Raw genomic sequence first — 26,424 nt, forward strand, 5'->3', positions numbered from 1 at the left:
TTTCAGTAACATCATATTGTATTTTTGCATAATTTAGATATGGCACAGCAAGTATCCCCTTGTTTTAGTGTAAAAATCTGCTTCTTGTTACAGCTGTGCAGCAGCATTAATTATATCAGTAAACAGAATTCAGCTGTAGGTAATCCAGAAAACTCAAAAAAGCACACAGTAGGAAAATACTTTTTCTAATTTTTTTATTAACTATTTAGGTAAATGCCCACCATCTGCAAGATATTTTTAATAATTAAAGACACTGAAAGTTCAGCTGCATGAATGAAGGTCAGCATCTAGTCCTGGTTAACTCCAAGAATCAAGGATGATAAACAGATAAAGTTAATTGTCTTTTTACCACTTATTTCTCATAGTGGAGTTCAGGAATGCAGTAGAATAGATGGATACTACAGTAGCTCCCCCTGCTGATGAAGAGTCTTCTCATATCTTTTATAATTCATGTATTAGCAAGTAAGACTCACCTGCAGCTGTGAAAATGGATTTTAAAAAAAAATTGGTATTTTACTACTTAAAGTAATGGTCCAGCACGAGACCAAATTATAGCTTTTTGGCACCCTAGCTGACTTCATGTAAAATGAGACATCCTGAGACTCACTTTTAAGGGTGGAAGAGGGGAATTAGGTGGGTCAATTCAGGGCCTTTTTACCACTGTGCTATTCTCACAAGGCAGCCCACCCATAGCGACCACTCATTTTTTCTTAACTGATGGTATAAGATATATTAAGTATTAACCCCAACCAAATACTAATTCCTGTTAAGAAAATAAGATTTATAATCTTTATTGTTTACTTACATATAATAAATATGATACAGAACACACATATCACACCCATTGATTGCATTACACAGGCTGTTTATCAGAATACATTACATTTTCTTTTCATTAGCCCTTTTATAGGGTTTTGGTATTAGATCTTAAGAATTTCAATTTATAAGCCCATCAACAGAAGAACAACCCTCCAATTTTCACCTTTATGTATGCTTCAAATTTTTCATATACATACTGATTTTCTTAAAAATATATAAGCACTGTTCAATATTTTCAATATAAGCCTTTATTTTCCATTCATTAGATCTCTAGTAATATAGAGAATTTCAAAATAATTAATAGCTTAAATCTGAGTTTAATTAAAAATACTTATTCTGTATTTCTCACTTTACCGAGCGCCCTCCTAGAAAATGAAGTAACAGGACAAAAACTCCAGGCAAAAGCCAATATTCACTTTTAAAAACCAAAGGGTAAAAGTTCTGGTCCTTGCTTTACCTGTATATTTCTGGAATAATGGAGACATCAATTTGGTATAAAGAGGGAAGGAAGAAACCAGAAGCCAGAGTTTCCGAAGAGACATGCATCTTCATTTCAGATTTACTACCGCCATCCTGCTGTTTTCCTGGCTTAAAAATCACTGCATCGAGCCATAATTATATGTTTTTCTCTGCATGAATATACTTACCATTAAATGGAAACTAGATAAAAATGCTACATTTCTTTTTTTATCAAAAATAGATCAAGGTTTAACACACTCTGAAATCAGGTATTTAAGTGCAAATGCAATACACATCAGCAATTGAGGTCCTGGTCTCACTAAAGAAAATGGTTAAAAGATTATGCATAAAGGTATTCATAGAGGATATATACGTGGAACTAGCTGTGCTCTCAGAACACCTGAATTACCAGCAAACCGAACAGACTTCATGGAAACGAAAGTTTTCTTTAGTTGAAAGTTCTTCAGTGAAGAAGTCCAGAAGTCACTGAAACTTACTACAAAATGTAATGCTAAAGATCATTAAAATACTATTAGTTTTGTGCATCTTTTTAATGCACAAATGCATTAGAAGTTCCACAAATTAATCTGCATAAACAACTAAGAAAAAGTTTCATAAACAATTTTGTTTTACTAATACCCACTCCAAAGGGAACTCACAGAAATTTTAAATCGTTACAAGGACGCCTTCAGCTGTACAATGCCAAAGTTGTATCGTGTACTCATTACACTTCTCCAATTCCATTCAGATAACGTTAACTTGAACAACTGCCTAAGCTTTCAGTACAGCTTTGTATAAACAGCCTCTCAAAATTTTCAGTTATTACAGCATTCATTTGTAACTGGACCGTATGTGGGACTTTTTAAACACTTTACGGAAAACCCCAAAATACAGAGTAGAAACTCCTTCGCATTTACACGCTCCCTCCAAATATCTTTTTTCCAGATTTTTTCCCAGATCTTTTTTATTTTTTTTAAACAATCACAGGGCTTAATTCAAGCATTCAGCTTTAATATGAAGTGATTATTTAAAAAAAACCTACATTCTATATTAAATCAAGTCAGCCAGAGAGATCAATCCAATACTGCCGAAGCACTTCCTATATGTAATTGTGCTATGTAAGAAATTACCCCGATGGTTTTACAGCTGACCCCACATGCTGGCCAGTAAGATTCTTTTCTTTTCAATTAAGATTCCTGTTTCTATTTTATTTTAATTTTTTTTTTCTTCTCCAATAGGAAAGGGATACTGTTTGGCTGGACAGCCCCTGCTGCTTCCCTAGCTAGAGGAAAAAGAAGGAGATTCTAAAAATATTTTAGCAATTACTCATTCTGGTAGAGGAACTAGTTTAATTGGCATGCAAAAGGTCAGATTTAGGTAGAAGAGAAGGGTCACCTGTAACACAGACAAGGAAGAAAAGTAATATATTGAAAGATATCTCTAATAAAAACACAGTTGATTTGCATGTTATAAAATTAGTTCTACGCTAAATGGCTAATTCTCCTCAGCTTGATAAGTGTGGTTTTCTGGTTTTTTTTGTTTGGTTGGGTTTTTTTTTTAATAAAAATGTGGAAAAAATTCAGGAATATGTGTGAAGAACTACAGAAACATCTCCGAATTATTATTTCTGAGGCCATTCCAGTATCTAGCCATATTTCTTCTGTGGCACATATACCACATTTGTGCACCTTCCCTGATAAAACAGTCAAAAGTTCATTCAAAAATAAAACGAACATGGGATGCAACTTTATCAACTGAGATGCAGTTAAAGAACTCTGCACTTGGAGAGCTGCTTTCTACAAAAATCCTCAGGAAAAAAAAAACCCAACTTTTATCTTTATAAAAAGTAGGAAGCAAAAATTAGATGACATTGTGGATGCGTTCCACATCACAGCATAGGAATTCCAGGAACAGTCTGGTTACCTACTAATACCAGATGTAATGATGCAATACTTTGCCTCGGAAGAGAGTGAGAGCACAGATAACTAAGCAGAGTCACATTTATATGTTAGGTTTATGTTTTATGTTAAATTTCTAACAATACAGAGAACTAGGGCAGTCAAAATACAATTTCTGTAGCCTTACCTAGAGAGGAAATGCCCTGTTACATTCTTTGCAAAGTGAACGCAAATGGAAATGCCAAATCAGAAATCAAGAGGAAGCTGATCCTCAAGGCTATGATGACTACAATCACATATTCTCACTATCAACAAAAAATTCTTCTAGAAGTATACAACTAGGTGAAGCGGTTAACATTTCTTGTACTCCTGATTTTAAAGGAAAGTCACAGAGCAAGACAAGTTCGCCTTCTAAATAGTTAAGCTGCGTGCTGGCTATAGGGAAATATTTTTTGTGACCAGTTACAACAGTATGTTTACCAGTTTACATTTTTACCAGCACTAAAATCCCTCAGATTTATATTACTGAAGTCTTAAAGCAAACCACTCCAAATGTATGCTGCAGACAGAAATACTGCAAAGGCATAAAGGTCAACCTGACTGCAGAGTTTCTTTTCAATAAAATTCTACTTTATTAATGCTGTCTATGACTCTCATGGGCTTTGGATCAAATCCCAGTCTAGCCAAAGTAACTTTACCGGAAAAACAAACAAAAATCCCCAAAGTGAGCAGACTTTTTAAAAATTTAATGATATAAATGAATACGTTAGAAGATTTATACTGGTAGTCTAACCCAGACTCAGATCATGTATTACTATAGCCTTGCCTAACCCTGAAAGTCACTGTCATGCCGTAAGTGCAGCTTTGAAATCAGCAGGGCAACTATTAATTTATATGGCGCATAGTACAATAAAGCAGAAAAACCACACACAAATTGCAGCATCAGTTTAGAATGGATGTTTGTCCAAATAGTAACGAAGTGTTAGGTAGAGTGTATTTTATTCACACCTTTAAACACTCTTAACATTCTCATCATGATTTACTTAATAAGCCTAAGGAATTTCAACACAAAAGTCAGGTGATGTGAAATGTTTGAGTGAAACCTGAAAATATTTGTAACAGTTTTAAAAGCAGGAATTAGTTACCAGCTCTCACAACGCATGGTATCATCCATATTTCCCTGAGAAATCATGCCCTGCAATAACCATGTAAAACAAAATACACCATTAATGCAATCCTGGATTAGATAGGAAAAAAAAAAAAAGCATGCATAACAACTTCTTATGAACCAACACTTAAATGCTACTGCACTTATAACTATGGAATTGCAGACATTTCATCTGACTGTCATAACAGAAACGGTAACCAACTAAAAACTTATCCCAAATAAAGAAACCTGATTAAAAGTACCATACTATAGTTAGCCACATAACTCAACAGTGTGATATTAACATTATTTTTTATTTCTTGATTTTTGAGTATGCCACTTCTTAACTTCATTTATAAACATACAAACGCTCTGCCTTACTGATGCCTATTTTCATATGAAATTTGAAAGTGTGTCCATAAACTCACCCTGTGTCTAAAATTTAACTGGGTTCCCCCCCTCCTCTGATAGCTTAGTTTAGCTCAGTAACTTAAATTCCCTAAGATAGAAGGATCTTTTAGTAAGGAACAGGAATGATAACATACAACGCAGAGAGAGATAGAACCAAGAATTACAAAGAAATCGTTTTACCATCCGATTTAAAGCAATCACAGATGTGAATAGCAGTACCTGGGCACAATGGGGATCACGAGAGAGAATGACAATTACAACAGCACATACCAAGATAAGTAATTTGCAGGCTCTCCCATTTTTGCCAGTACATTACAAGGAGGTACGCAATGCATATACCAGCATATTGAGTCAAGTATCGCACGCAGCACCATCGTTTGTCATTTGAATACCACTGCTTAACACTGCGTTTCTGCAAAATACTTCAGCATTTGCAAAACCGCAGTGAGATACCCAGGCAGTGCCAGTGCCGTAGCCTCCCTGCTTCTGAGTGTCAGTGTGCAGTCCACTCCAGCCCCACTTTGTGACAAACCAAATCAGTCACGTCGTACAGCCTCCACTCCCCTACATGGATCTCCACAGGCAAAAAACCAACGAGCAAGATGCGGTGCACACTGGGCAACAGAAACATGGGGCTCGCAGCGTCTTCAGTGGCATTCATGTGTCCCATACTAAGGAGTTGTTGAGTACTGACGTCGCGTGTACTTCAGTCCTTTGCTGAACTAATTTTGCACCTACAGCAACCCCTCGAAGCAAACACATTTTCAGCATGTCTGAAACCTAACAGAAAGTAGCCAGAAAAACTCAAATCCTTTTTCCCCCCCTTTGTTCTGTAGTGCAGTACATAGTACATCAAACTACGCAAGACTCACCAAAACCCTACGAGCACACCAAAACCTTAAAAGCAAAGGCAAGCTACATAGCATCTGGCAAATTATCATCATTTCCTCCATATATAAAACCTAAAAAGCTTCAAAACCTCATCACACACAGAAGAAATTGTTGGTTGTCTCACAGGATTACAGGAATTAGTTCAACTGTTTGACAGAGCGACACATGTAGTATTCATTTTCCATTTTGTAGGCATGGGAAATCACTGTTCCTTAAGCATCTAATGACATTCAAAGAAATGCTTAAGATAAAAATTCCTTTTTTTTTTTTTTAAAGTGTACATGCTTCCTACAAGAAATAAGTCAGAATAAAGACATTTCCAAATTGAAACAGTAACAGCAATGACAGTTTATGCTAGCACACAGAGCTAAAGCATTTACGAGAGAGCTCCTTCACATTCCAGTTGTGTCATGAGGAAGAAAAACCCAGCATGTCTCCATTACATCAGAGGTACCTGAGAATCAAAGCTAAATCTCTTGTGCATTTATCAAGCACCCATTAGAGAGCTAAGCAATTTACATTTCAAATTAGACATTATATTTATAAAATATTATTGTACTAAAAATCACAGGATTCTATAGAAAAAAGCCTCATCACATTCTATTAAATGCAGGAACAATGTTACACGTCATAGCTTCCGTAATTAAAACTGTTAACACATTTCTTTTAACTACAGGGGCACCACTGTTTAAAAATCCTTTCAGGAAGGACAGTTTGCTTTGTTTCTTATTCGTTCATAACTGTAATTTCATGCAAAAAGACCACTCGAGCTACCTAGTGCCATGAGATTAAAGTATTTAATATCTTTTAAAAAAACAAAAAAAAAGATTAACACATTTTTGTTAAAAAGAAAACCAGTGGGAAGGCCCTAACTTTGAGTTTACTGAATAGAAACATTATTCAACATTCCTGGGGTCAGAGACAGAAGAATATTCTCCTGGTACTTAGGAGACTATGATAATCTTTCACTTCAAGCCACGAACGTAAGGACAAATATGAATAGCAATTGCCCATTATACATTACAGCTCCAATTCTATCAGTATGACCAATTTCAAAAGACAGTATTAGAATATTTTGCTAAAAATACTGTAATTGCCCATCTGAAAGCAAATTCAGTTTTCCCAGGCTTAGTTTGCTGATACCAAGTCCCAGCTGATTTAAATTTGTAGTTTATGTCTGGTATTATATATTCAGTATGATCTCATTGAATTATTAATTGAAAGCAGACATTAGCTTTTTACCCAGTAGATCTTAACATTACTTCTTGGAAAAAAGCTGAAGCTAATATTCTCTAATTTGTACTAATTTATAAAAAAAAAAAAATCCTTAAAAAAAAAGCTAAGGAAATTCCACTTACCAAAAAATCTCTGAAAATTCTACCAAAGTCAAATGTAAAATTAGTTCTACATACTGCATTTTATCCCCTCTACTTATGGTGTTTGGGAATTGAAATGGGAAGTTTCTCAAAATGCCTACATAAATTTAATAAACTTCTTTGGGGTTTGTGGTTTTGCTCTTTGGATCTTTTTCATTCCTATTTCAGGTGTCCAAAGAAGCACTTGCTACCTCATCTTGAGGAGATGTCTCAGATCACTGAAACTTGCAATCCAATACTAAAAATTGGAAGGAAAAATTTGATAAAGGTACAATATTTGACCAGAATAGCCCCCAGGTTTTTTGTTTTGTTGTTTGTTTTTTTTTTTCCCCCTCTCCCTTTTCTACTAACAGGTTTTTACATTAAATTGTAGCTGCTGGCTAATCAATCCTTCTACATGTATAGCTGCCCATGTTGCTTTCCTGCATTCCCTCTCGCCTAGTAGTTGAATCACCAAAACACCAAAATTTCTTTTGGAAGTATCATTACTGAGCATCAAAACATGAAAATGCATTTGTGTTATGTCCTCCTTCTGTATTTGTGTGGAAGGACGGTGGAAGTATGCTACTAATAATCTCATTATGTGGAAGAGAATACTGTTGGCTGAAAATCCATCCTTCATTCATTATAAAAAATAAAATCCATCAAAAGCCAAAGTTAACTTTAATTGAAGTGTCATACAGGCCAGAAGTTGGAAAATGGCACTGACTAATTTCAAATATTCCTGAATATAATTATTTATAACTTTTCAGAATCAAACAGGACAGAAGCACTGCAGTGGAAGGAAGATACAAGTTGAGGAAAATGATCACTTTTATAATAAATTTATTAATGCCACTGAAAAAAAAAAATCAATGCAAACACCTTTATCTTTTTCAGATTGTTTAGCAGATTACTGTAGTGCCAACCCATTGACTGAAAAGTTCCACAATTAATTTGATCTCTTTCATAACTTGGCAGCTATACATGTCAAAATCTTCAAATTTAGTTTTTATGTAAGATAAATGGGAATAAGAATGGGTTACAGAATCAGTCTGTTTAAAACAAACACTGATCTTGAGACAGGACACCCAAATGTACTGTAATTAGAAACATTTTACCATTCACTAAAACTTTAAACACTCCAGATTGTTAGGTAACAAAAGATTTTTAAACATCGGCACCCATTGCCATTACAAGGCTTCTCAAAATGGCATCAGACAATATATATGTAGTGTTCCAGGACCCTACAAAGATCCTGCCTCAATAATTACAAGAATGCACTTAATAAATTATTTTTCTATCTTCTTCTATTAATATGCAAATAGTTTATACAACATAAAAAAGTTAATTTGTACCTACTACAGGTAACATATCTATTTAGCTTTTCATCTGAAAGCCTGTAAGACTTGATGACCTGCGAACTTATTTACATAACTCATTTGAAAGTATTTTTTAAAAATAATATTGTCCAGCATTTAACAAAATTGTGAGTTAAAAAGAGAAAGGAATCATTTAACAGCATTTGTTTTCTTGATTTTGTCAAGTAACTTCACCAGCTCAGTGTTATAAGGCAGGTTGGTTGCTCAGATGGACTAAGACTCCCTATGGTGATAGGCATGTAGTAAATTTGTTCATTTATAAAACCAGATGAAAGCAAGATAGAGGAAAAGTTTAGAGTTTCAAAAGAACTGAAACTTCTTATTTTTACTACAAATTCGGAATAGGCACTGAAACATGATTCCTTAGGACTTTTCCAGAAGATTGTCTCTTCGCTGGGCATCATTCCATTTTTAAACTAAGAAGAAGAAAACAAAGAAGTTATCAGGGCTACGTAATTAAAGATCATAAAAAAGCAATCACCACATGTATTTAAAGCAAATAAGTTATCCCAATTACTGTTTTGGTTAGAACATTTTAAATTTCATTATTAGATTTAAGCAACATTGGAAAATAAAAATATACTTATGTAATTTGCATGTGCTACTTGAAACTAAAACCCTGTTCCTTTAGAGGTTTGCGTAACCTCCTCTTAGAGATGGGCAGTATGAAAACTCCCTAGCTAGTATGAAAACTCCCTAGTTAGTCTACTATAGTTTCCCTATCCTTATCATGAGAAATATTTTCCCAATGCAATTTAACAACTTAATTCTTGTCAACACAAAGAATCCTTTCCTTTTTCTAGATCCATAACGATAAAGTCTGGTTGTGGCCCCTAAACCTCCTCAAACAGTCAATATTTTTCATCAACTACAGTAGCCCAAACTGAGACCTCAATGGCATTAAAAAGAATGAAATAACTACTTCAGATCTCTTCCACACACATCATCCATACCAAGAAGTTGTATGCCTCTTCTGGTTTACTGATTCGCATCCAATTTTTTTTATGAATGTTGTAATATTCTTAAGCAAAAAAAAAAAACCAAAACTTTACATTTCAAAACCATCGACCAAGAACTGTGCCAAGGTGAGAATAATGCTTGATAACAAATAATAAGAGTTTTGAAGGCTGTCTTCAAAGTTATTATCCATCAATACAGAACAAGATGAACTGTATGCTCTGTAAAAACGTGTGCTTGTATAACACAAATGCCATCATGAAAATCAATCCTCACGTCTCTCTGTATTGGCTGAAGGTTATTAAGCATACCTTTTGTCTATGAACAGCAACTGTCTCCATCTTGTGAAACACTATGCATAGGAATGAGACTTTCACACTGCTCATTTTCTTCTGGCATTCTTAAAAGAAGTAAAATTTAATTAAAGTTACACAGTAATATTAAATTGGTTGTTATGAAGCCAACATAAGTACTAAGTATGCTAGTTGTTTGAACTGCAGCCATTAAAACATACGAAGACCCCATAACTTCATAAAATATACTCAAGTTTGCACAATTTTCACTGCATGTTCTGGGAACATCAACTATCACTGAAGTATTAAGGGAAAAAGAGAAAATTGTGACAGCCACTAGGAAACTTCTTTACAAAGGTAAATGGACTTCATATGTTTCCATTTTTTGAGCATTACATAGGTTAATAAGTAGATTGGCAACTACTACTATTAATAAATTAGTACACCTGAATACATCTGAATATAAAATTAGATAAAAATAAGTACAGTATGAGTAGAATCATAGAATATTCATGGTTGGAAAGGACCTTCGAGATCATCGAGGCCAACCATACACACAAAAAAACCCCAAACTTACAATCTCTGCCACTAGAGCACGCCCTGAAGTGCCAAATCTATACGTTCCTTAAATACCTCTAGGGATGGTGACTCGACCACCTCCCTGGGCAGGCTGTTCCAGGGCCTGACCACTCTTTCAGTAAAGTAATTCTTCCCAATATCTAATCTAAACCTCCCCTGCCACAACTTCAGACCATTTCCTCTGGTCCTGTCATTATTCACTTGGGAGAAGAGGCCAACACCCACCTCTCTACAACATCCTTTCAGGTAGTTGTAGAGGGCAATGAGGTCTCCCCTCAGCCTCCTCTTCTCCAAGCTAAACATGCCCAGCTCCCTCAGCCTCTCCTCATATGACCTGGTCTCCAGACCCCTCACCAGCCTGGTAGCTCTCCTCTGGACACGCTCCAGCACTTCCATGATCCTCTTGTACAGAGGGGCCCAGAACTGAACACAGCACTCGAGGTGGGGCCTCACCAGTGCCCAGTACAGAGGCACCATCACTTCCCTGCTCCTGCTGGCCACCCTGTTCCTGATACAAGCCAGGATGCTGTTGGCCTTCTTGCCCACCTGGGCACACTGCTGGCTCATGTTAAGCTGGCCATCCACCAGCACCCCCAGGTCCTTTTCTGCCGGGCAGCTTTCCGGCCACTCTTCCCCAAGCCTGTAGCGTTGCTTGGGGTTGTTGTAACCGAAATGCAGGACCCGGCACTTGGCCTTATCAAACCTCATACAATTGGCCTTGGGCCATCAATCCAGCCTGTCCAGGTCCCTCCATAGAGCCTTCCTACCCTCAAGCAGATCAACACTCCCGCCTAGCTTGGTGTCATCTGCAAACTTACTGAGGGTGCACTCGATCCCCTCATCCAGATCATCGATAAAGATACTAAACAAAACTGGCCCCAAAACTGAGCCCTGAGGGACACCACTGGTGACCGGCCACCAAGAGGGTTTCACCCCATTAATCACAACTCTCTGGGCACGGCCATCCACACAGTTTTTTACCCAGTGAAGAGTATACATGTCTATGCCATGATTTGCCAGCTTCTCCAGGAGAATACTGTGGGGGACGGTGTCAAAGGCCTGGCCCAAGTCCAGATAGACAATGTCCACAGCCTTCCCCGCATCCAGAAGGCGGGTCACATGGTCACAGAAAGAGATCAGGTTGGTTAAAGCAGGACCTCCCTTCCCTAAACCCATGCTGGCTGGCCCTGATCCCTTGGCTGCCCTGCATTTGCTGTGACAGCTTACTCAAGATGATCCTCTCCATGATCTTTCCTGGTACCAAGGTCAGGCTGACAGGCCTGTAGTTCCCCGGATCCTCCTTCCGACCCTTCTTGTAGATGGGCATCACATTAACCACCCTCCAGTCATCTGGCGCCTCCCCTGTTGACCAGGATTGTTGATAAATGATGGAGAGAGGCCTGGTGAGCTCTCCCGCCAGCTCCCTGAGTACTCTTGGGTGAATCCTATCCAGCCCCATAGACTTATGTGCATCTAGGTGCAGAAGCAGATCATCGACTACTTCCTCCTGGATTATGGGTGGGTTGTTCTGCTCTCCATCCTTATCTTCCAGCTCAGGAGACTGAACACTCTGGGGATAGCTGGTCTGACTATTGAAGACAGAGGCAAAGAAGGCATTAAGTATCTCAGCCTTCTCCTCGTCCTTGGTTGCAACACCCCCCCCGCCCCATCCAGTAAGGGATAGAGATTCTCCCTGACTCTCTTTTTGTTGATGTATTTATAAAAACTTTTTTTGTTGTCCTGTATGTTAGTGGCCAAGTTGAGCTCCAGCTGGGCTTATACTGTGTGAGTACCGTGGCTTAAGAAGAGCATAGGATACTGGAAAGGCTAAGAAAGACATAGGATTATACTTTGTGATTGCCCTACCTCTGAATACGATGTTTTCTACAAATAAAGGCAAAAATTCTTCTGATCCCCACCATCACTGGATCCCAGTTGTTATAGTGGCATAAGAGAGTTGCAATGAAAAAAGAGAAAAATACAGGTACTGCCCCTGCAAAAAATAACCAGGAAAACTGCACCTGGAATTAAAACACAAACATCATTCACTTAATAGTAAAAAAAAATTGGCATAGTGTATATTTGGAATTATTATTGTAAGTTTGAGTTCAGTTTCAGTTCTTTTAAACTGTGTGAAATATTACCAATATTTTTTTAAGTTATTTGGTACAATTTCTATAGACACTGCTGCTTCTAATAAATGAATAACCTTTCTTCACTGATTTGTTCTTTACAATGGAATATACTGTTTGCACTGTGGTGTGAATGAAGACTGCTATTTCCAAATATTCTCATTTTTAAGTTTTAGCTGTCTGATTGGTACCAGTGAGAGTCCCCTAGATACTTCAGAAGTTTCGAATTAGAGAACTCACCTGAAAGATTTGGGCACCTTTTTATTCACTATGAATATACTGTCACTGAATGGTAACTGGTGAAATCAATGCGCATAGAAGGACTAGCTATGGGAAATTTACAGTAATTATCTTTTTCATTTAAAAAAACAGCAGGGCACATTATTTGCCCAATTTACATTAAATTCTACTCGTATCTATCTACTACTACACTCCGCAGTGATGATCTGAGATAGTTTAAAATTTAAAATTATAGAACGTTAGAGAAATCAAAAGGTGCAAGAACAAGAACTAGCCTCTGCAATGCCTTTAAGGCTAACAGAGCAATGAACCATGAGCACGGCTCCCTCTTGTGGACAAAGTCTCCAAAGTTGAAGACTTCAGAGAAAAAAGGTACAGTTTTGATACCGAGCACTAATGTTCACTCTCAAAAATCTAATAAACTGCAGTTGTTAGAGCCTTATGCTATCTTTATTGATTTCTAACAGAAATTCATACACACATAATTTACCAAAAGGAATATTTAAATAGTTGTTAATAATTTGGTTGTAATTTCTTAAAATTCAGATTTATGTCAAATTATTACAGAATATTAAATACCCAGAAAGTTAGTAATATGCATATTGGATAATTACCATAATATTTGACAGTCATATGAAGACTGCATATATTCATAGTTTAATCTTTACATTATTAGCCATGCCAGTGGCATTCCTACCTCGGTTCCTTCTAAGGAAACCGAAATGTGGTGTAACAACAGGGCTGCCCAGAAGAAGCACTAAGTAGAAAGCTTGAAGTTGGAAGCTTAAATTCTATCAGCCTAACTTGAACACCTGAGACTTCAGTGAGCATAGAGCTTGGCTTAGGATATTTTAATGTTTGTAGAACAGAGACATACTTGTGCAAACAACCTCAAGGTCTACAGGAGTTTGCATTAAATTAGGGTCACTCATTTGTGCTTCTAATAGTAGCAATTCTTTTTTTTTAAAAAAATAAGAGACAGAGGATTTGCCTCCAATAGCAGGAGAAGATACAGTAGGAAATTCACTTTGTTGTCAAGGACAAGTCCCAATGGCCCCATGGCCTCATGCTGAAAAGTTCAGTACCAGAAGGTGGTGTTTACACACTCTCAAACACACAAGAAGCAGCCACAAGCCAAAAGCACCAAACAGACAGGAAAGTAGAAACTTGGACGGCAACTACATAACAGCCAGGGGAAGAAGGAAGAACAGTAGTGTGTAATGCATATATGAAATGGAAAAGGAATAAAAAGAGAATGAACCCCCAACCCCTCCCTGATTACTCTCCCACATATGGCAAGACACAAGAGGCATAACCTGATGGCCAGCTGCCTAAAACCAGTCAGGTTCTGTATTTGTCCAGAGGAAGACAAAGCAGCCTTTTCAAATAGAGAAAGAAAAACTAAACGAATAGAAGGAAGGAAGCAAGTACATGGACCACAAACTTCAGAAAGAAGCAAGTGGTAGCAAGTGAAAATGGTGGATGAAATGGAAGAGGCATGAAGATTCAGACCATGAAAGATGTTGCCACCACATAAACTGAGACAACACAGGAAGGTGAAGATTTGAGACGAGAAACAGGAAAAGAGCAAATATAAGGCGTACAGAAAGTTAGACTGATAGTTACCTACATTTGTGGGGCTTTTTTGTTTATTTGTTTATAAATACCAGATACATAAACATTGGAGCAACTCTAATAGTGATAAACTATACACGAGTTAGAAGTGTAACTTGGCCTTATGTTACCAACATCAACAGAAAGTCATCCAACAGAGCCTTAAAGATGTTTCTGCTATTTCAAATGCCTCAATATCACATAAAGACATGATGAATAAATTAATTTTAAGAGATCTGGACTCTGTGTTTACTCTGATAAAGTAGCCTAGACATGAAGCTGTTTACTGAGAATTAGAAAAGCATATTCCATTTTTCCAGGTATTCCAGAAGAAACATTAGATGAATCACTTCAGAAGACAACTTAAGCTTTTAATATATTGATATATGTAACTATATATAGATATATGTACACACACCTCTCTACAGACGTATTTGCACATATAGACGTATATATAAAATATGTCTTAATGCACACACATATACATAAAAAATTTTGGGCTTTGCTACCAGCGTTAGCTCACATATAAACCTAATTCCACCTCATTAAAGTGAATTCTTTGGAGAGAAGTCTACAGACTTTTTTCCTTGTTTCCTTAATAGCTATCATTAGTTATTTACTTTCCTGTTACAATTTATGTCCCAAGTGTATACTGCAGATACTTTAACAGCAACACAAATGCAGTTATCTTACCAACAAATGCTCTATTATTGTTGGAATCACTGCAACATTCTGCTGTACTTTCACATTTGAATATGCAGCTAATGCTAATATGAAACATAATTCTCTCACATCTTCATTACACAAGTATTTATTCAGGGTCCAACTCTCTTATTTTCCAATTTGACTTTCCTTTTTCTATATTTATCCTTTTATTTTTCCACTTCATTTTCCAAAATCTGCACTGACATGAAGAGTGAAATACAAGTTGTGTGGGGTGTTTTCCCCCCCCATTCTTACATGCCCAACAGAATTCAGAAGTCAAAAGGTTCCCATTAGAATTGACATTTTGCTTGTCAAAACATTGACTAGTAAAGCTTTGTTTTGACAGAAAACATTCTAAATGCAAGACTTGACTGATTTCTTGTACATAAGTCAGTCTTGTACAAACAAGTAAAGCCTCAAAAGAAAAACTTAAGTGTAATGACTGAAAAGTCATAAATTGGACCACCATGGATAATGCATGAACCCCACTTGCTTCAGGGAAGCCACTACTCAGAGAACACTCAATTTAAGCTGTGTTCCAGACATAGTCAGATTTTTTTTCACTTCTCATACTTACATACTTCTATTTGCACGTAGCTTAGAAACTAAGTATAATGGCATTTGCTCCAAGACTCAAATGAACATCAAAGCAGTGTAAGCAAGCAGCAGCTGGCAGAGCAAGACCCCCAGTCTATTCAAAATTTCAATAGTTAGTTTTAAGTTGGGTCAGTTTTGCCCATTTTTATTGATATTTTATTGATACCATTTTCAGCTCAACTATTACATGACTAAACTGCTTCCTAATTCACGTAAAGATTTATCATCTCAGTAAAGACCTTCTTGTATTTCAGTAACAAACTGTACTTAGGCCAAGGTGTTCAAATGCTGACTAATTCACTATTTTTAGCCCAGAAAACAAATTAACCTGGCACATAATTTTACTCCCTGCTTTCTAAAAATCTCCCACAGCCTCTCCATACCACATGAATATATGCACATTTAACATCAATGAAATACAGTTGTCGCCAATGGTCAAAATGCACACAAGCATGTGATGGGAAATGCTTACACTTTAACCAAGTGACAAATACACCTGCGTCTACACTGAGAGGTGTCAAAAAGCACAGCCATAATGGACTATGTGGGGATGCACAGACAAAAAAGGCCATTATCAGTGTAAGAAAAATTAAGCTTGCTTTAACAACAGATGCATTATAAAATTAGGTTGAAAGCTATTTCAGAGTTAAATGGGTAGTTTAACTTTCAAATTAAGATTTTTGGCAGTAGGGATTATTTAAATGCAAAATAGCAGGAACAAGTCATCCTGCCTTCAGGAAATAGAAACAGTTATGTGACCACAATTTAAAGAAAAAAACCAAAACAAAACCCCAATAATTGCCTGCTTGCAATATATGCTAAATAATCGTTATTCACATGAAATTAAGAATTTCATATTCCTTGCCACTGATTAAATATTAAATTCAAACATTCAAAGTTAAAGTTCAGACACAATTAAATAATTAAATCTGAAAATTCTACACCATCAGCATGAAAAGTATCTACACAGCTTGAAGAGTAATATAAACTAACTTCACATAGTTTCTATTCTAAACTCATATTACCAGATTCTTTTCTTTTCATGCAGGGGTTTTTCCACAGCTATTACCTCAACACCAGTGAAACTAGACTAACTTAAAGTAGGACAGTTAAATGGAAGCCTAACATCCACATGAATCTAATAATGTCCAATTAAGCCTTGTACGTTCCTTGCTACATTCCTTTGTGGTAAACCTGCAGATTTTTGGTTTTGTCGCTAATTGAATATTTTCAAGATAGACAGTCTATAACAATGCTATAATTGTAAAGGTATTAAATTAAGGTGCGCTCTACCTGCAGTTGTTCTTTAATTCTGAGAAGTGCCTGTTCAAGGTAAAGCATTTGACCAGGCATTGCTGATGACTCTGGGTACTTTTCAGACAAGCTGCATCTTAATCAAATATATTCAAGTGTGAAAGTGCATGCTTGCAAGTGCAAAGTTACTGTAACTGTCAATATCAAGAGAGTAGTAATAATGACGTAGTTCAACAATTATTGACAAGTGACGACGGTAAAAAACTGTTGATTATATACATTGTTAAAAGTAACACTGACAGTTAATTCAAAGAAATTCTGTTAATAATGCTCAAAACTTCATAGTACGTTACCTTTTGCATGCACATGTCAGCTATTATGGACAGAGGTATTGTAAGGCTTAGCGCAAGTGTGCCTATCAGTGATGAGGTAAGAAAGCATCCCCTAAAAGATAATAAAAAATTATAATAATTAAAAATAAAAATAATGAGGTCTTATTTAAAAGTTAAGAGACAACTGAAGTAACACATCAAACTGCAGAAGACATTTAATCAAGCTAACTGTTAGCCATTGTTTGTTTTAATAATAAAAAATTGAGATACCCACACTCTGTCATAAATCTGCAAAACTGCATAAAATTCTTAAATAGACTACTGATGTCTTCTGGAGTGAGGTTTAATTCCAATACAAACCTGTTGAGATGATGGAAAATTCACTACTTCCTGTGTAGTGACTTCACCCTGAAAAATCTGCATTTTGTTTCCATTTTAATACCAGCTTATAGCAATTAAGTCTGGTTTGCCCCAGTCTGGTTAATTAAAAAAAGGTTATTGATGTCTATAAATCCTACCCAAATAGACAAATTCTTAAATTAACAGACTCTGCTTTTTAAATCTCGTTCTAAAATACGCCCTTGAAATCATTCTTTGGAGTCTCAGCAACACTCCTCTGCATTCTACAAGTGGTCTCATCATACTTGCTAAGCAGGACTAAAGCTGTTAGACTTGTCTAGATCACTGCATCACACAAAGCCATTACAATGTATTTAAGTGACAGAACAACAAAACTACATGCAGACGTCAGAGTACTATTCATTAACAGCCACAGAAAACTAACCCTTTTTCCAAAATTCTTTGCAAGTCATATTTAGTTTGCAAATGACTGATTTACTAAGTGACACTTTTTTTAAAAAAATGAAAAAAACCCAAAGAACAACAAAACAACCCAGAGAACCTCAAAGTGTATGTAGAACAGACCTAAGAGAACACATGAGCTCCTGTAATCCTCAGCATTTCTATATAAACCTAAGGCTCTATAAATAAAACTTGAGTAGCCTGAGCCATTTTGATACCAAGTGAAGAGCGTAACATCCAATATAAGAACGGCAATTCCCATTTTGTGATTGGCCAAGTCAAAAGTTACCAAGGATAGTGAGGCTTGTTAGCAAATACTCATCAATGGAATAGCCCATTCTACCATACGAAGAAAATAAATACAAGAGGGTCTCTACCTAATTCAAATCGGTAATGTCCAACTACTGAGTCAGCCTCTTATTTCAAAGCCATCCAGAATTTATTCATTTATTAAGATAAAGGCAATTCTTCTCATCTTTGGCACATAGTGAAAACAATACCAGCTATGCCTTTTTGTGGAACTGCAATTAGTTCAGCACACAACTAATTTTAAAGAAGGAAAATCCTGTAGCTACAGTATTTATTAGAATTCTGAAATTTGTTTTTTACCTACGCAGTCTTTATTCTGGTTACTGTAAAAATTAAACAGATGCAGCATGACTGAAACTATGTTCATGAAATGTGGTTCACTGAAGAAAATGCTGTTTTAATTGACCTCACAGAAATTTGTTAACACCTTTTAAACAAAAAGATTTGAACACACATTTGGAAAACATTTTCTAGAGCATGACTTCATGCATGTATTTCTCTAACTAAACTAGAATAATAATTCCAAACCAAACCATTAGGTCCTCCCATACGACTGACTTTCAGCCAAGCAAAACCAACTAGTTTGGATATTTATCATCACTTTGCATTGTTCTGTGTCTTTAAAACAAAGAAAAATATATGCAGATGAAAAAGGAACAGAATGGAAAAAGTATTTTAGATACTCTGCATTTTTGCAAATGTTCTCCCAATATTCTAAATTCCCTTCTATACCGTAAGAGAATACTCTTCCGCACCAACTGCTTCTGAATTAGAACCAACCTGTCCACCAGAACACTGTAAATGAATAAACAATACAGAATCCAATGAAAACTTATCAATAGGTTAAAAAAAAAAAAAATAATTAAGAGTCACATCTACCACTACATTATTTCATTGCCAGTATGTGGTTGGGTGGAGTAAACAAGTAGGTTAAACAATACTATTTACTTCCAAAGAAAGAGTAGACGACCATACCAGCGACACACTGGATAGGTAAAAGGATGATGTCAGCACAAACTCTGAAATTAGTCCTAGTCCAAAATTCCAGGGAAAAGGAACCAGAAATAAAAATGGCTCTTTAACTAACTGGATTATCATTCTGAGTAATTACACAAGAAATACATCTATAAAAAAAAAGCCCGTGCACATCCATGTACTTAAACCTACACTAGTACCTGATTTTGGGACAAGAGTCAAGTTTGTGGTGTTTCGGGTTTTTTTGTGTTTTTGTTTTTACTTTATTTTGCCTATGTTGAATTTGCACTCAGCCTTTTTACCAACTGATACTGCAGTCTAATTTTACAGGATGGCATTAACACCACAAAAATATTCCATCAGTAAAATCAAATTACAAAAGGAACATATGCTGCAATACATTTGAAACTTGGCCTGGTGTAAGAGTTTGCCAATAAACAAGGAATGTCATGATTAAATTTCCTAAATAGCTTTAAACTTGATCTGAATCACCCCACCCCCCAAAAAAAAGAAAAAGGTTCTCGTGGAACTCCACCTACATGAACTTAGGATCCTCTCTACCACAGAGTTGAGATGCTTGATGAATGCCAAGCGTTCTCAGGCAAAAGATCACAAACTGCTACACCTATTCAAAATACAGCACTGAAACTAACATCGTTCACTGAATAACTGTATGCCATTGGAAGCACGTGTCTGTTTGGAAACTCTTCCTCAGTGTTTCCAGAATAAAATAGGACTTTTCAACTTGTAGAATTTTCCGTTACCCCCCTATTTTAGCCTAATGCTGGCCCAGAAGAAACTCCGTTCTCTCAAGCTGGGAACTGTGACTTACCAAACAGTTCACTAACACCACTGTCCTTCTAACAGCTATACAACAGTTTAAGTAAGTTACAGCTTTTGAGTCGTTCATCTAAAAGCCTCATGTTCAAGCCTCTGTTGCTGACCTGTCCAGACAATCATATAGTTAAATTAAACCAAATCTAGGCCAATTTATGAATTGCCATATCTTCATGATTAATGCATGCTAATGAGATGTAACTCATTAAGTCTTTGAGGATTTAAACAAACACGTCAACTACAGAATACTAGGCTCTGACTCATGTACATCCAACACACACAAGGCCTTTGAAATTGAAGAACTGTTGCAACAGAAATTCATGCTTTCCTATTACTACTGTAACCCTATGCCACAAAGCCTTTCCATCTCAAAATGTTAGTTCTAGAATGAGCTAAACACACAGTATCTTAATAAATACTACAAGACCACATCAACTGCTTTTTAAAGTTAGCTATTGCTTTTAAACGGGACATTGTGACATGATAGATGACATCCTCTAACTCAAACTGCATATATGGACAGGAAAATAGCAAAAAAAAAAAAAGAGGCAAAAAAGCTACCCAGGCAATTTGACATCTCAACATTTGAGAACACAGGTAAGACTATTTACGTGAAATATATACAAAGCATGTAGTACATACCACAGCCAGAGGAACTCTGACAGAACTGTTCCGATAAGGCCATTAATGACAATGCACATCCATATCAGCTTATTGGGAAACTCAAATGCTTCAAATCCAGTATAGTGAAGCAGGAAAAACCCTGGCCACAGCAGCAACAGGTTAAACAGCCCTACAAAACCTGAGTATAAAAACAGTATTAAGTAAATCACAATAAATATCCTTCAAAATAACGAAAATGTCAGCTAAACTCTGCTATTTTGACAACATGCACCCATAAAAGCTGCAACAAAGCAATATTTTATATCTTTCAAATGAAAGGAATGTAAGAAACTTCACTTGACATTCACAAACAATGATTACATCAGATATTTACAAGTTTTAAAATAAAATAATTAAATTTCCATTAAGTCCAAAGGGGCTGTCTGCATTCCTACAGGCAGTGTTATCTTTCCTTGTTAAGAGTGTAAACAAGAAACAATTCCCATAACCCATCTCTAAAGTACTCATAACCACAGGAACAACAGGCTTTCTCCACTTCCTTGTCTCTTCTGAACCTGTTTACCCCTCATACATAGTTCAGTGCCTGAAAGCAAACAATTTAATCACACACGGAATTAAAACTTTCAATAGAGTTATTTTCAGTCTTACCAAAGAACATTGGTATGTCAAGTTTATCTTCTCTATCTACTTTCCTTTTGATCATTACTATGTACACAGCATACAGCATTGCTCCTACAAGAGACCAAAGGGAACCTGTAAAGATGAAAAAAAAAAAAACACACAACACTCAAGACATGCCAAACATGTTATGCACATTAGGATCAACTCTCCTAAATATACACCTATTATAAAACTGTCAAGAGAAACAATCTGTTAGAGAATTCATTACTATATGAAAAGCACAGAATACTGCAGAAAGCTTGAAAATATAAATACTTTCCCAATTAAGCTATATACATGGAGGTGAAAAAATCCCCATAAATGTCCAGTTTCAGAAGTTGAAACTAAAAAGCCAGTGTGAAGTGTTACAAGAGTAAGAAATATATAGCTTGCTATACGACCTGCTGAGTATTGTCAAAAGATGGTACCCATTACTGTGTATCTTATGATTAAAAAATAATAATAAAAAAATAATTAAATACCTAGTGTATCTTTTCCAGCAGACTTCTCAGATCCAGAAAGGTTAACAAGTACCACACCACCAATGCTATCAAAAAAAGAAGAAAGGCAAAATGCTATGTAAAACCAAGAACTTGTTTTACAAAGACAGACAAAAAGAGGGAGAAGAGTATCAAAACAGAGTTCTATCTTTAGGTATTTTTAGTTAACCAAATCCCACTTTTAGCAAAGCCAAATGGAGTTCTCACTTGCTAAGGTCTGATCCTAAGCTAAAACCAAACCAACCTACCCCACTTTTAACTTCCCTGAACAACGCACCAGCCAGTTAATGAAACAGGCTGACAGCACTGAATGTCAAGCCTCTTCTTTTTTCCCATTTATACAAAAATAGAGAAATCATAATTAAACAAGAAGAAAATAAGTTCACATACTTCCAACAGAAACTCAATTAATTTTATTTCCTACAGGAGCATGGGATTTGCTAACTGTTCATGATACAAAGTATTTAAAAAGAAACCACGGTTCTGAAGCGAAGCATATCATATATTGTCACAGATATCACAGGTATAGTAGGCACGGCTATGCTATCACCATATCAGGGAGTTTTGATCAAATGTTCCATCCGTCTTACCTTAAAATAACAGCTAATAATTTGGACAGGGTAAACCTATCTCCACTGTTACTGGGAAAGACTGCAGCTAAGATTAAAGTAAAAAGCCCTGCAAGAGAAATTAAGAAGAGTTTATACAATCAAGTTTTGCTACTAGTTTGTTCAGAATCACAGACACTTTCTTTTTTATATTTCACATACTTGTTTTAATTACTTGATCTTAGCATCCATAATTTTAATTGGAATTATTATGAAACTAACACCTCGTGATGTGAATCCTCAGATGAGCAAATACATACTCCACTTTGAGAAAGGCTAGGCGTACTAAAAAAATAAACTGCAATAAGCTTGAAAAGTCAGTGAAAGAGATCACATTATTGTGCTTTTAAAACTGATTTTGTAAAAGAACAAGAGTTACTCCTCAAAACATGGACTGTCACATGATTTACATATTTTAAAGCTCATTTTAGAGCCTTTCATAAAACTTGTAAAGCAATTGATATGCATGATATTTAAGTGTTTTAAGTTCTTTACCCTTAAAACCATTTTTATAAAAACCCGCAGTTAGCAATAAGACTTTACTCTGAATTGTATCTATTTTGACAAAAAGCTATACCACCTTTCCTTCAAACCTATTACACTCCCAATATATCTCTTTAATACACAGACATAACCACAGAAGCGTGTGCACACACAAACTTGAAAAGCAGAAAGCAGGGGAATTGTGAAAACAGCTTAAACCCCTGCAATTACATAGTGAAATTATTAAATGCACATATTCAATGGCTTTAAGACTTACTATTCCCCCCAAACCACAGGTAAATCATTACACAAGTCCATTGTAAAGATGTTTATGTTATAAACAGCCTTATAATGCACATCTGGTGGTGTAAATAAAACTTACCAGAAGTTGAAGACAAGATATTAACTATAGCAACTTGAGTATCTGACAGAGCTTCTTGATAAGAGAAATTTGCCAAGAACCACTGGGGGGGTAAGAAAAATAATCTTGTGTTTATATAGATAGCAACAGCAGAGCTTAAGTTAATCAGTGCAATAAAATCCTGCTTAAAGAAAAAACCAAACAACTATTTGTGCAAAAAGAAAATCAAAACAAGACTTCTACCTCAAATAGACTTCCAACTTCTATTAGAGTGGCAGGTACATTAAAAAACAGAGGCAAAATTAGAACTGGCCCAAACCAACAATGTTCAACTATATGTTTAATAATGAAATAACATACTATATAGCTATTCTATAGTAACTGAAGGCACTTTTAACTTGTTTTGCAAGTGCTTCGAGATGATTACTGCACAAGGGCTGCAAAGAATTTCAGAGATTCATGGGACATAAATACACTAAAAAAAAATTTGATTAGGCTGACTAAAAACAGGCACACATCTCCACCCTTAAAAACAAGCATCACTTACATTCAATATCTCAAAAATATATTAGAAGAATTAATGTCTGTGAATTCCTTCAGAAGTATAAAAAACAAGTGTTTTATCTTTTCTTGATTGAGAAGTCATTAATAAGATCTCAAATATATCCTCAGGGAGGTTACCATCCGCTAAAGTCTTAGGTGGAAATACTTATACCATCCAAGAAGAAATACACATACATGCCAGTCATAGCAGCATCCACAAATAGCATAAGCAGAATTTGTTTTGAACATAAGGTCTCTATCCCAGAAAATCTGCATGCGTATATGTATGGAAATACACTCAGACACACAGAATTTTAACTATTTTTTAAAAAAGCTATTTCATCCATCCAAAAATCATTAATAAGTGGCTTATTATTCTCGTGCTGCTGTGTGCACGTTCTTTATGTATACACACAGAAAATTACATCACCATTTTCTGGTCTATGCATCAATAGTACTAATCATTTTTTTAATTATTATCATGATTTTACATAAAGAGCACAGCTTCCTAAGGAAAAGCCGTAGTGGGTCCACACTACATACAACCTATTCATCAGCATCAGTGAAGCTACTTCTAGAAAAGTGATCACAGATCTGCTCTCTACATTTTTACTCCCTCTCAAAAATCCAGCCACCATTTTCTCTCTCCCCCTAAACCTAAGGCATGGTGCAAAACCTCGAGCAACTAACAGATTCATAAGTAAATCCTGCAGCCCTCAATGGAGCTGAAGGACAATTAACTTATCTTCTGGTGATACTACTGGAGGGCACAATGCTACAAAGTGTCATATGAAGGTACTTTCTGTGATGGCCCCATTTCATGCAGTGTCACTGCAGCTGTTAACAGCCTGGATACGCATAATCCCAGATTTTGCTGTACCAACCGTACCCAACATTGGACAAAATGGCATAAAAGCATGGCATATCTTCCAACTGACCTTAGAGTTAACTACACCCCAAGGATCTCTTTTTATTACTCTCCCTTTAAGAAGTTGCACCTTCAAGTCCAACACATGAGGAAGGTTTTACTTCTTCTAGCATATTTATAAAATGAGGCACAAATACAAGTCATCTTAATACAGTTTCACTATTATACAAGTCTTAATTGCATCTATACTTAAGTTTTCTGAAAAAATGGAGCACATACCACGAAGCAAAAGAAAAAGCTAATTTTTGCTACTTGAGTTGCAGTGAGTTTTCCTACAGTTTTTAATATTGATTCCTGCTCCTTAACTGTTGGATACGACATACGAGACAACTTTGCTTCCAATGCATGGCTCGATGGAAGTTGTCGGATCTCCATAATATTACTGAACCTTACACGAGGCTTTTTGGGAGCTTAAGAAAAAAGGAAAAAAAAAAAGAAAAAAGAGAGAAAAAAGGCTGCATATTATCATTAAACTTCACAAGCCAACACAATATGCAAATAAAACTATGATGTTCTAGTATGGCATTGATTACAATATTTCATAAATAATAACATGTTTTTATCCAAACAGAAGACATGCCATTATTTTTATTTATTAAACTAGCATTCTGCTATTTGATACGTCACTAATAAGACAAAGCACAATTATTGTTTTCAATCAGTACAGTTGCCCGTCCACAAAAACCTCACTGAAAAGCACCACCCCTCCTCCCTGTCAAATAAAATCCCAAGATGACAACAAATTTTTAGGTAAGAATTACTCTGTATTGATAAATATTACATATAAGGTTTTCTTTAACTGTTTAATAGTCAAACAGAAGAAACTGCACACAACTATACCTAACTGCAAGGACAGTGTTTTTTTTCAGAGGATGAGAGTGTCTAAGAGACCTCAGAGCTCAGCAGAGATCATAAGGGCACTTGCTCATTTGAAACCTTCCTCTAACTAATCTTGCAAACCAGGATCAGATTTATTTATAAGGGTATTTTAAGTATCATCACCATGTAAAGAAAACACTATATGCTACATACAAATATTAGCCTAATTCAACATGAAATCATATCTAATTTTCTAAAAAAAAAGGAAAGAGAAAAGCCACAGCTCAAACAACCCTGAAGTGACTGGTGCATGTTATCCTAGGACAGCAGACCTACCCAAAGTGGTTCTGCACATGTGTCATCTAGAAATTAACAAAGAAACTTTCCCTTTTATAAGCAGGGACTCTTTTGCTGAGGATCAGATAATCGGGTTCTTTTACGGCCCACCTTCCTATAATTGTCTGGGACAATTAGTTCTATTTCAGCTACTATCACGAGATAGTGAGGCTTAAATAAAATCAGAATGCACATAGACTGTTAAAATTCTTACTTTGACTGCTTTGCTCCTGCTCTAAAAAGGACAATAGCTTGTTTTTCCAGAGGCTGACTCACTGCTGCTGGTCATACAAGCCCAGAAGGAAAGAATCACAAGTACTGAACCCAGTTGGTCCCTTGAGATAAACATAGGCTGGATCTGTAGTGACCAAGAAAGGTAAACTGAACGATAGGCCTATGTTTTCTCTACCTGAAAGTAAATATATGAGACTGCAATTCATGCAATAAGAGATTTAAAGAAAAAAAAGAAAAAAATGAAAAAAGTACAAAAAAAAAAGAGGCAAGTCCTGCAACACGACAGCAGTTATACCAACAAAGAGGAAAGTAATTCATTCACCAAAGAACTAGCATTTCAG

General features: G+C 36.0%; 1 protein-coding gene across 3 annotated transcripts in view; it reads right to left on the minus strand.

The window, feature by feature from the left end:
• Positions 1-766: 766 nt before the first annotated feature.
• SLC35F5 (solute carrier family 35 member F5) overlaps positions 767-26,424 on the minus strand; it is a 39,582-nt gene continuing 13,924 nt past the window's right edge. For 2 of the 3 annotated variants that reach the window (XM_054207811.1, XM_054207812.1), the window contains exons 8-17: positions 24,914-25,104; positions 23,245-23,326; positions 22,362-22,449; positions 21,754-21,818; positions 21,260-21,364; positions 20,630-20,789; positions 17,087-17,177; positions 12,058-12,212; positions 9,631-9,719; positions 767-8,778 (exon numbers count right to left, since the gene is read on the minus strand). In XM_054207811.1, the coding sequence (XP_054063786.1) occupies positions 9,638-9,719; positions 12,058-12,212; positions 17,087-17,177; positions 20,630-20,789; positions 21,260-21,364; positions 21,754-21,818; positions 22,362-22,449; positions 23,245-23,326; positions 24,914-25,104 (1,019 nt within the window). In that variant the 3' untranslated portion in view covers positions 767-8,778; positions 9,631-9,637. The remainder of the gene's footprint in view (positions 8,779-9,630; positions 9,720-12,057; positions 12,213-17,086; positions 17,178-20,629; positions 20,790-21,259; positions 21,365-21,753; positions 21,819-22,361; positions 22,450-23,244; positions 23,327-24,913; positions 25,105-26,424) is intronic. The other variant, XM_054207813.1, reaches the window with a different exon arrangement.

The sequence above is a fragment of the Rissa tridactyla genome, chromosome 7 (genome assembly GCF_028500815.1).
Source record: "Rissa tridactyla isolate bRisTri1 chromosome 7, bRisTri1.patW.cur.20221130, whole genome shotgun sequence".
NCBI lineage: Eukaryota > Metazoa > Chordata > Aves > Charadriiformes > Laridae > Rissa > Rissa tridactyla.